Genomic DNA, 12,325 nt, shown 5'->3' with positions numbered 1-12,325 from the left:
CACCATAATCATGCCTGTCCTCGGGGCTAATCAATATCAAACAGGCCAGAGCTTCATCCGTGAGGCATAAAGCCAACTGCAGTGCCCTTTCTTCATCCGACCACCCCTAAAATGAGCTAACAGTTCAAACTGAGCATGAAAAGCTTCCCAATCCGCCTTACCGGAATACTTCGGGTCTTAACAGATACGGACGCAGCCGGGAACTGGGCGCCGCCATGTTTGTTTACATCCTGAGCCCCAGATTCCTCGTCACGCCGCGTCGACGCCGCCACTTCGGTCCGCCCACCAGAATCCGCGCGAAATACACTCGACGAAGCACTCCTGCCCGCTTCAGCCGCCATCACTCTAACGTCCTCCCTCAAGCGGCCTCTGCGCTCCGACGCCCTGGCGATCTCCTCAGACAGAACCCCGACGTCCATTCACACGCACCTCCTTGGCCATAATCGTCCCCTACCTCCACCTTCACTTTCGGATTCCCTCGAAGCATTTTCAATCCCGTTCTCACCTACGGTAGCTAGCCACATAAGTCAGCTAGCTAGCTAGCTAACTTGTATCAACGTTTTTACTTCTGACACCAATGTAATGACCTGACTAGATCATAAATGAACAATTGTCCAGACAGAGGCTTGAGTTTGCGAATTGACGGTTTATTGAACCAACTTTACACAGGCTACTGTTTGGGCCGTAGCACACGCCAAATAGATGACAGATAACCCACAAGCCAATCGTGACCTTCTCTTGTGAAGCCCAGACGTAAGAGAGAGAGAACAAAGGCTGAACCTGGTCTTAACTTCCAATGCCCAACCCCCCTCCACGCCACTCCGCCAACCACCAGGATGCCCGGCATCAGAACATTCCAGGCATTCCCGTGATTGGCAGATAGCAGGTTGATTGACATGTCGGACCCCGCGAACACCGGGTACTGGTCAGTACAACACAACCACCTCCTAGCCTAGCACATAACACACAGCTGTCTGTGCGGGTCGCTACAATAGGTTGAAAACAAACTTCTGTAGACGGCCAATAAAAAGGCATTCACATGCCATGTAACGTGTTAGCCTGACAGTTTATAGTTTACAGATCGACCGATGATTTCAACAACCCCGGATGAACCATCGCTGATCGATACAAACAAATTGATTATCGAACGAAAACAATACTCCCTACAATTGTATCAAACACCAACAACCAATTTTTTTTATTATTAAAAAGCAGCTTACAGTGTCAACAAAATAACGACTGTTTATCCCACCCGCCCAAGAATGATCAAGATTGTGTTTTATGTTCAAGAACCAACGCTACAGTTTTCCGTCTTCAGCCAAGAGGCGAGTCAAATTCATTTGCTGGTTAAGTGTGCCCTGCGCTTTCTCAAGTAAGCTGTCTTGTATGCCTGGATATTGGGAAACATCCATCATGTAATGCTAACTAGACAAAGTTTGTGTCACTGAAGTATCTACAAGCGAAGGAATTAAATGGATAAATATAAGAAGTGAACTATCTAGCAAGCAATTAGAAGATCTTCTTACTGCGGCTCAGAGATAAACTGTTAATAACGTATGTAGTTACAGTCATGAGCGGACCATTTTTTAGTTGGGGATTCAACCCAGCAACCGTTCGGTTACTGGCCCAACACTCTAACCACTAAGCAACCTGCCGCCTTGTTGACAGCTTTTCACACTCTTGGTATTCTCTCATCCAGCTTCACCTGGAATGCTTTTCCAACCATCTTGAAGGACTTCCCACATATGTTGAGCACTTGTTGGCTGCTTTTCCTTCACTCTTCGGTCCAACTCATTCCAAACCATCTCAATTGGGTTGAGGTCACAGGATTGTGGAGGCAAGGTCATCTGATGCAGCACCCCACTCTCCTTGATCAAATAGCCCTTACACAGCCTGGGGGTGTGTTGGGTCGTTGTCCTGTTGAAAAACAAGTGATCGTCCCACTAATGGCAAACCAGATGGGATGGCGTATCGCTGCAGAATGCTGTGGTAGCCATGCTGGTTAAGTGTACCTTGAATTCTAAATAAATCATAGACAGTGTCACTAGCAAAGCAACCCACACCATCCCACCTTCTCCTCCATGCTTCACGGTGGGAACGACACATGCAGAGATCATCCGGTTGGAACCAAAAAGCTCAAATTTGGACTCATTTGACCAAAGAACAGAATTCCACCGGTCTAATGTCCATTGCCTGGGTTTCTTGGCCCAAGCAAGTCTCTTCTTTTTATTGGTGTACTTGTGGTTTCTTGGCAGCAATCGACCATGAAGGCCTGATTCACGCAGTCTCCCTTCTGAGCAGTTGATGTTGAGATGTGTCTGTTACTAGAACTCTGTGAAGCCATTTTTTGGGTTGCATTTCTGAGGCTGGTAACTCTAATGAACTTATCCTCTGCAGCAGAGATAACGTTGGGTCTTTCTTTCCTGTGGCGATCCTCATGAGAGCCAGTTTCATCATAGATCTTGATGGTTTTTACGACTGCACTTGAAATTTTCTGGATTGACTGACCTTCATGTCTTAAAGTAATGATGGACTGTCGTTTCGCTTTGCTTATTTGAGCTGTTCTTGCCAAAATATTGACTTGACTTTTACCAAATAGGGCTGTCTTCTGTGTACCACCCCTACCTTGTCACAACACAACTGATTGGCTCAAATGCATTAAGAAGGAAATCAATTCTACAAATTAACTTTTAAGAAGGCACACCTGTTAATTGAAATCCATTCCAGGAAGCTGGTTGAGAGAATGCCAATAATGTGCAAAGCTTTCATCAAGGCAGAGGGTGGCTACTTTGAAGAATCTCAAATATAACATATAATTTGATTTGTTTAATCCTTTTTTGGTTACAACATGATTCCATATGCGTTCTTTCATAGTTTTGATGTCTTTGCTATTATTTTACGATGTAGAAAATAGTAAAAATAAAGAAAAACCCTTGAATGAGTAGGTGTATGTAGACAGTACCAGTATGTGGACACCTGCTCGTCAAACATCTTAGTACAAAATCATGGGCATTAACATAGAGCTGGTCCCTCATTTACTGCTATAACTCCACTCTTCTGGGAAGGCTTTCCACTAACTTGATGTTGGAACATTGCTGTGGGGACTTGCTTCCATTCAGCCACAAGAGCATTAGTGAGGTTGGGCACTGATCTTGGGAGCGATTAGGCCTGGCTCGCAGTCGGCATTCCAATTAATCCCAAAGGTGTTTGATAGGGTTGAGGTCAGTCCTCGGTGCAGGCCAGTCAAGTTCTTCCACACCAATCTCGACAAACCATTTCTGTATGGACCTCGCTTTGTGCACAGGGGCATTATCATTCTGAAACAGGAAAGGGCCTTCCCCGAACAATGGTCACAAAGGTGTAAGCACAGAATCATCTAGAATGTCACTGTCTGCTGTAGCATAAAGATTTCCCTTCATTGGAACTAAGGGGCCGAGCCCGATCCATGAAAAACAGCCCCAGTCCATTATTCGTCCTCCACCAAACTTTACCGTTTTGTAACAGATGTCGTCTTCTGAAGAGGAGGAATCGGACCAAAGCGCAGCGTGAATAAACGAAACCAAAACAGTCCTGTCAGGTGCAAAACACTAAACAGAAAACAACTACCCACAAAAACCATGTGGGAAAAAGCTACCTGAGTATGGTTCCCAATCAGAGACAACGATAGACAGGTGTCCCTGATTGAGAACCATACCTGGCCAAAACAAAGAAATACAAAAACATTTCAAAAATAACATAGAATGCCCACCCTAATCACACCCTGACCAAACGAAAATAGAGACATAAAAAGCTCTCTAAGGTCAGGGCGTGACAAGTTTGCCCTATGCATTGGGGCAGGTAGCGTTCTCCTGGCATCCACCAAACCCAGATTTGTCCATCGGACTGCCAGATGGTGAAGTGTAATTCATCAGTCCAGAGAACGCATTTCCACTGTTCCAGAGTCCAATGGCGTCAAGCTTTACAACACTGCAGGCGACGCTTGGCATTGCATATGGTGATCTTAGGCTTGTGTGCAGCTGCTAGGCTATGGAAACCCATTTCAAGAAGCTTCTGACAAACATTTATTGTGCTGACATTGCTTCCAGGGGCAGTTTGGAATGCTGTAGTGAGTGCTGCAACCAAAGACAGACGGTTTTGAAGCGTAACACGCCTCAACACTCAGTGGTTCCTTTCTGTGAGCTTGTGTGGCCTACCACTTAGCGGCTGAGCCATTGTTGCTCATAGACATTTCCACTTCACAATAACAGCAGCTATAGCAGGGCAGAAATTTGACTAATTGACTTGTTGGAAAGGTAGCATCCTATGACGGTGCCACATTGAAAGTCACTGAGCTCTTCAGTAAGGCCTTTCTACTGCCCAAGTTTGTCTATGGAGATTGAATGTCCGTGTGCTCGATTTTATACACCTGTCAGCAACAGGTTTGGCTGAAATTAGTGATTCAACTAACGTGAAGGGGTGTCTACATTCAGTTGAAGTTGGGTGTTTACATACACTTAGGTTGGAGTCATTAAAACTCGTTTTTCAACCACTCCACAAATTTCTTCTTAAACAAACTATAGTTTTGGAAAGTCGGTTAGGACATCTACTTTGTGCATGACACAAGTCATTTTTCCAACAATTGTTTACAGACAGATTATTTCACTTATAATGCACTGTATCACAATTCCAGTGGGTCAGAAGTTTACATACACTAAGTTGACTGTGCTTTTAATCAGCTTGGAAAATTCCAGAATATGATGTCATGGCTTTCGAAGCTTCTGATAGGCTAATTGACATAATTTGAGTCATTTGGAGGTGTACCTGTGGATGTATTTCAAGGCCTACGTTCAAACTCGGTGCCTCTTTGCTTGACATCATGGGGAAACCTCAGAAAACAAATTGGAGACCTCAACAAATCTGGTTCATCCTTGGGAGCAATTTCCAAATGCCTGAAGGTACCACGTTCATCTGTACAAACAATAGTATGCAAGTATACCATGGGACAACGCAGCCTTCATTACCGCTCAGGAAGGAGACACCTTCTGTCTCCTATAGATGAATGTACTTTGGTGCAAAAAGTGAAAATCAATCCCAGAACAACAGCAAAGGACCTTGTGAAGATGCTGGGGAAACGGGTACAAAAGTATCTATATCCACAGTGAAACAAGTCCTTTATCGACATAACCTGAACGGCTGCTCAGCAAGGCTCCAAAACCGCCATAAAAAGCCAGACTACGGTTTGCAACTGCACATGGGGACAAAGATTGTACTTTTTGGAGAAATGTCCTCTGGTCTGATGAAACAAAAATAGAACTGTTTGGCCATAATGACCATCGTTATGTTTGGAGGACAAGGCGTATGCTTGCAAGCTGAAGAACACCATCCCAACTGTGAAGCACGGGGGCAGCATCATGTTGTGGGGGTGCTTTGCTGCAGGAGGGACTGGTGCACTTCACAAAATAGATGGCATCATGAGGCAGGACAATTATGTGGATATATTGAAGCAACATCTCAAGACATCAGTCAGGAAGTTAAAGCTTGGTCGCAAATGGGTCTTCCAAATGAACAATTACTCCAAGCATACTTCCAAAGTTGTGGCAGAATAGCTTAAGGACAACAAAGTCAAGGTATTACAGTGGCCATCACAAAGTCCTGACCTCAATCCCTTAGACAATTTGTGGGCAGAACTGAAAAAGCGTGTGCGAGCAAGGAGGCCTACAAACCAGACTCAGTTACTCCTGCTCTGTCAGAAATGTGCCAACATTCACCCAACTTATTATGTGAGGCTTGTGGAAGGCTACTTGAAACGTTTGACCCAAGATAAACAATTTAAAGGCAATGCTACCAAATACTAATTGAGTGTATGTAAACTTCTGACCCACTGGGAATGTGATGAAATAAATAAAAGTTAAAATAAATCATTCTCTCTACTATTATTCTGACATTTCACATTCTTATAATAAAGTGGTGATCCTAACTGACCTAAAACAGGCACTTTTTACCGGTATTAAATGTATTTGGCTAAGGTATGTAAACTTCCGACTTCAACTGTACTTTTTGATATATTGTGTATATATATATTTATATACAGTGCCTTCGAAAGGTATTCAGACCCCTGGACCTTTTTCAAATTTTGTTACGTCACAAAATTCCTCATCAATCTACACATAATACCTGATAATGATGAATCAAAAACAGGTTTAGACATTTTTGCAAATGTATTAAAAATAAAAAACTGAAATTTCACATTTATATAAGTATTCAGACCCTTTACTCAGTACTTTGTTAAAGCAACCTTTTTGGGCTAGGTGTCCCACTACCTTGGACAACTTCCGGTGAAACTGGTGGGCGTGCAATTCAAATAAATAATCATAAAAACGATGGATATTAAACATTTAGGTACAAACAAGTATCTTATATTGGTTGAAGGCTTAAATTCTTATTAACCTTACTGCACTGTCCGACTTACAGTAGCCATTACAGCGAAAGCATGCCATGCGATTGTTTGAGGACGATGTCCCACATCCAAATATTTTTCCACCGGCACATGTTTCCTAAATTCACAAATAGCGATTAGATATGCACTTACTTTTTTAAATCAACCTCTGATTTGTCATCCAAAGGGTCCCAGCTATAACATGTAGTGTCGTTTTGTTAGATAAAATCCTTCTTTATATCCCAAAAAGTCTGTTTAGTTGGCGCCATCGATTTGAGTAATCCACTCTTCAACATGCAGAGAAAGGAATCTGAAAATCTACCGCTAAACTTTGTTTCAACAAGTCAAAATATGTTCTATATACTCCTCAGATACCCTAAAATGTAATCAAACTATATATAATATTTCTTACAGAAAGAAGTATGTTCAATAGGAAACCAATTTTAGCACGTGCATCTTGTCTTCATCGCACGCCCAAACACAAATTTCCAAGACTGTGTCCTTCTACTAAAACTCATATTTCTTATTAGTTTTGGAAGTTACAAGCCTGAAACCTTACGCATAGACTGCTGACACCCAGTGGAAGCCATAAGAATTGCATCCTGGGAGCTAGAATTGAGTATGTGCTTATACTTGCCATTGGAAGAGAATGTTCTCTCTCAAAAATAAAATTCTGGTTGTTTTGGGGGGGGATTTTCTCCTACCATATGTAGTGTGTTATACTCTCCTACATTATTTTAATATTTCTACAAACTTAAAAGTGTTTTATTTCCAATGGTACCAATTATATGCATATCCTGGCCTCAGGGCCTGAGTAACAGGCAGTTTACTTTGGACACGTCAGTCAGGCGGAAATTGAGAAAAAGGACCCTAGCCCTAAGAAGCAGCTTTGGCAGCGAATACAGCCTCGAGTGTTCTTGGGTGTGATGCTACAAGCTTGGCACACCTCTATTTTGGGAATTTCTCACATTCTTCTCTGCATATCCTTTCAAGCTCTGTCTCAAGCTCTGCACAGCTATTTTCAGGTTTCCAGAGATGTTAGATCAGTTTCAAGTCTGGGCTCTTGCTAGGCCACTCAAGGACATTCCGAGAGTTGCCACTCCTGCGTTGTCTTGGCTGTGTCCTGAGCGCTCTGGAGCAGGTTTTCATCAAAATTCTCTCTGTACTTTGCTCCATTCATTTTTGCCTCAATCCTGAAAAGTCTCAAAATCAAAAAGAGGCTGGCACCACCATGCTACACCGTAGGGATGGTGCCAGGTTTTCTACAGACGTGACACTTGGCATTCCGGCCAAAGAGATCAATATTGGTTTCATCAGACCAGAGAATCTTGTTTCTCATGGTCTGAGAGTCCTTTAGGTGCCTTCTGGAAAACTCAAAGGGGGCTGTCATGTGCCTTTTACTGAAGAGTGGCTTCCATCTGGCCACTCTACCATAAAGGCCTGATTGGTGGAGTGCTGCAGAGATGGTTGTCCTTCTGGAAGGTTCTCCCACCTCCACATAAGAGCTCTGGAGCTTTGTTAGAGTGACCATCAGGTTCTTGTTCACCTCCTTGACCAAGGCCCTTCTCGCCCGATTGCTCAGCTTGGCCGGGAGGCCAGCTCTAGGAAGAGTCTTTGTGGTTCCAAACTTCTTCCATTTAAGAATGATGGAGACCACTGTGTTCTTGGGGACCTTCAATGCTGCAGAAATGTTTTGGTACCCTTCCCCAGATCTGTGCCTCGACCCAATCCTGTCTCGGTGCTTTGTGGACAATTCCTTCGACCTCATGTCCTGTCAGCTGTGGTACCTTTATATAGACAGGTGTGTGCCGTTCCAAGTCATGTCCAACCAATTGAATTTACCACAGGTGGACTCCAATCAAGTTGTAGAAACATCTTAAGGGTGATCTATGGAAACAGAATTCACCTGAGCTCAATTTCGAGTCTCATGGCAAAGGGGTTGAATACCTATGTAAACAAGATATTTCTGTTTTTAATTTTTAATACATTTGCAAACATTTCTTTGTCATTATGGGGTATTGTGTTTAGAATAATGAGGTGGAAAAAAATATACATTTTAGAATAAGGCTGTAACATAACGAAATGTGGAAATATTAATGGGGTCTGAATACATTCTGAATGCACTATACAGTAGATGCAACAATAGAATGGTGTCACGCCCTGACCATAGAGAGCCCTCGGGGTTCTCTATGGTGTTTTAGGTCAGGGCGTGACTAGGGGGGTTTCTAGGTATTATATTTCTATGTTGGTGTGTGTGTGTGTATGGTTCCCAATTGGACGCAGCTGATAATCGTTACCTCTAATTGGGGATCATACTTAGTGTGTCCTTTTTCCCACCTGCGATGTGGGATATTGTTTTGTTTGAGTGCCAATGTGTGCGACGTATTTCCCGATCGTTATATCTTTGTTGTTTTGGAAGTTTCACTATCATTAAAAATGTGGACCTTTACTCACACTGCGCCTTGGCCCACTTATTCATACGACGGTCATGACAAACGGATCATGGATATCCCGGCAACATGAAAGAAGTGTTTTTAACGCTCGTCCTCTGGGTTCTTTTTTCTACTTTTAAATCGTTTTTAACTGTACAAAATAAATTAATCAATCCATTTTTTTTATACATTTGCAACAATTTCTAAAAACCTGTTTTTGACTTTGTCATTATGGGGTATTGTGTCTAGATTGAGGAACATTAAAAATAATAATAATTTTAGAATACGGCTGTAAGGTAACAAAATGTGTAAAAAGTCAAGAGGTCTGTATACTTTCCGAACGCACTGTATCTCCCCCCAAAAAAATATGCAACCCTTATTTTACCAGGTATGTTGACTGAGAACACATTTTATAGCAACAACATGATGGTATGGTGGCCAGATTGGGAATTTAGCCAGGACACCAGGGTTAACACCCCTACTCTTATGATAGTGCCTTTGGATCTTTGGTGACCACAGAGAGTCAGGACACTTGTCTAACGTCCCATCCTAAAGACAGCTCCCTACACATGGCAATGTCCCCCATCACTGCCCTGGGACATTGGGATCTTTTTTTGACCAGAGAAAAGAGTGCCTCCTACTGGCCCTCTAACATCACTTCCAGCAGCATCTGGACAGGACCAATACAGGACCAATCCTGCTTAGTTTCAGAGGAAAGCCACTGGTGTGATAGAGGGTGGTGGGCTGCTGGCACAAATGTACTATATCTAAAGGTATCTTAATTCTACAGCACAACAAATTATTATTCATTTATGATTAATAGGATATAGACAGAGACAGCTTAGCTTTCCGGTGTGGTTATCATAGTGTGGACTCGACTGTCTTTCACAAAGGTAAACCAGATCCTTGCTTTGCTTTAACAATGAGTTAGTATTCAATATGTGTAAAATATTTTGATGCATTTATCCAAACTCCACAGAGACAATGATACACAGATGTTTCTCGCCCTCACTCCCCTCCCTCACTCACCGTCATGGTCAGCATCACATCATGTACAGGTAAGTACTACTGTAACACTGTGACGGTGTAGCAGAGTAGGGGCCATTTTAGGACAACTCCCACCGTGACTACCTCCCCCTATCCACCTCCACCATGCTGCCATCCCAAGCTCCTATGGGCACACTAGTCATATCCAATCAGACAGCCATAGGAAGCTGACACACACATACACACACACACACACACAAAGCTCACAAAGCTCACAAACCGTATCTGTGAGGTACTGGCATATCAAAAGGAGAGGAGCGTGAAAGAGGAAGACAGCTTTGTGCTCTCAAAACAGAACGCGGAGACTGAAACATGGCAGAGGAGGTATCAGGTATGAAGACTTTAGCTTGTTACCACACATGTATAGACAGACAGACTGCAAAATTACAGAAATATAATTTATGAGCTTCAAGAAAAACAAGTCATATTTTTTACTCATTGTGGCAATAATTTAGTATAAAGTTAGTTTGTTACTTTTTTGAGGGGGTGCATTCAAAATACAGGTAAGAAGGAATTTGTAAATGTATGTGATACCAAACCAAGTTGGTTTGGATTATCAGGAGCAGATTGCCTCAGCTCCCCACATGTTGCCTTTCAGGCACAGGACTTTCTAACAGTTGTGTTTTTGAATGTGCTGTTGGACAACAGGAATAAGCATTTCAGTGAGGTATAAAGAGAGGGAGTCTACTTGTCTGCTTGTCTGTCAGTATAAGCAGTCCTCCCTTCCTCTATGAACATAGGGTCAGGTGAATAAATACTCTGACATCCTCTCTTTACTTTCTAACTGGCCAGGCCCAAGGGAGACGATAGGAAGGAAAAGGCGAGTGGGAGGATGGGAAAAGTTCCCGGGTACACTCTTAGAAAAAAAAGGTGCTATCTAGAACCAAAAGGTTTCTATGGCTGTCCCCATAGGAGAACCTTTTGAACAACCCATTTTGGTTCCAGGTAGACCCTTTTGGTTCCAGGTAGAACCCTTTTGGTTCCAGGTAGAACCCTTTTGGGTTCCATGTAGAACCCTTTCATGTAGAACCCCAAAAAGTTCCAACTGGAACCAAAAGGGGTTCTACCAGGAACCAAAAAGGGTTCTCCCATGGGGACAGCCGCAGAACAATTTTGGAACCCCTTTTTTCTAAGAGTGTATGTACTGTACTGTACAGACTTTCAGGACAGAAGTAAAATGTGCTTTTTTGTATCTTAGTACAAAACTCCATATTGGTAACACTTGTAACGCAGCCTGTCTTACATTCAAAACCTTCAATTGTGCATTCATTTTGTTTCTATACATCTTTCACCACACAACCATTGATATAAAAATATAAGTTTAGTGTGAAATATAATGACTATATTGGTGTAATCACCAAAACACAACATACTGATTGATATAATCTCAATTTAGTTATTTTAACAACCTGTTAATCCAATAGCAAAAAAATGTAAGATACAGTACATGTTTCACAATCGCCCTTTGAAAGTAGTGTTCACATTAGGCAATACACTTAGTTACAGTACCCATTCAAAATGACTGAACATCACATTTCCATCATTTCCATCCCATTTATGATCAAGGTGTGATCATTGAAGATATTTTTCACAATGTAATCAAATGAAAGAAACATAATGCTTAGCAGGCACAAGTTTGCAACAAGCTTGTCTTGAGCATTTGGTAATAGGTTTTTATCAAAATTGCAGTAAATATCCTCATTGTTCATGCACCTAGGGAAAAACCTTTTGGCATGGAAAATCCAAGCCTGACATAGAGTAGGTCTGGAATGAAACCATTGCATGCCTCATTCATGGCCTGAAGAAGGGTGGTGAAAATGTAACAGGTACTTTTGGGTGTCAGGGAAAGTGTATGGTGTAAAAAGTACATTCTTTTCTTTAGGAATGTAGTGGACAAAAGTAAAAGTTGCCAAAAATAGAAGTAGTAAAGTAAAGTACAAATACCCCCCAAAAAACTACTGAACTAGTACTTACAAGTATTTTTTACTTAAGTACTTTACACCACTGTTCAATTCCCACTGGGGCCACATACCAAAATGTGTGGACTGTTGTTACTTTGGACAAAGTGTCTGCTACGTAAATGTCATATATCAAAGTAAATGTATTTTATCAAAAGAGAAGAGAATCACATCAAAGGTAATATGAGCATTGCATTGTGAAAGGCAATTACTTTATATTACCATGTACTGCAATGTGGAACATGTATTTCTAGATGAAACACTGATTAAGTTTGGTTAAAAAAAAGTGACTCTATGTATGTTATGTACTTAATCTATTGAAAATGTGCTTAGAGTTTTAGAGCCCAAGTACAGCAAGAGGATAGTGCATATTGTACAGTAATTTAGGTATTTTTCCAGGAACATGGAAAAGGGAGTCCCATGAGGTGCTGTCCCCGTCTTGTACAGTGTGTGTGTGTGTGTGTGTGTGTGTG

At 42.1% G+C, this 12,325-nt stretch overlaps 1 protein-coding gene across 5 annotated transcripts in view; it reads left to right on the top strand.

Annotated features, from left to right (window-relative positions):
• Positions 1-10,055: 10,055 nt before the first annotated feature.
• LOC115132407 (rap guanine nucleotide exchange factor 3-like) overlaps positions 10,056-12,325 on the top strand; it is a 61,957-nt gene continuing 59,687 nt past the window's right edge. For all 5 annotated transcript variants that reach the window (XR_010464411.1, XR_003864065.2, XM_029665023.2 and 2 more), the window contains exon 1: positions 10,056-10,225. Coding sequence is in view for 2 of the 5 variants with exons in the window: in XM_029665021.2 (XP_029520881.1) it covers positions 10,207-10,225 (19 nt within the window). In the remaining 3 variants the exon portion in view is untranslated. The remainder of the gene's footprint in view (positions 10,226-12,325) is intronic.

Source organism: Oncorhynchus nerka, linkage group LG7 (genome assembly GCF_034236695.1).
Source record: "Oncorhynchus nerka isolate Pitt River linkage group LG7, Oner_Uvic_2.0, whole genome shotgun sequence".
In the NCBI taxonomy this organism is placed as follows: domain Eukaryota; kingdom Metazoa; phylum Chordata; class Actinopteri; order Salmoniformes; family Salmonidae; genus Oncorhynchus; species Oncorhynchus nerka.
This window is presented reverse-complemented; position numbering and strand designations above follow the sequence as displayed.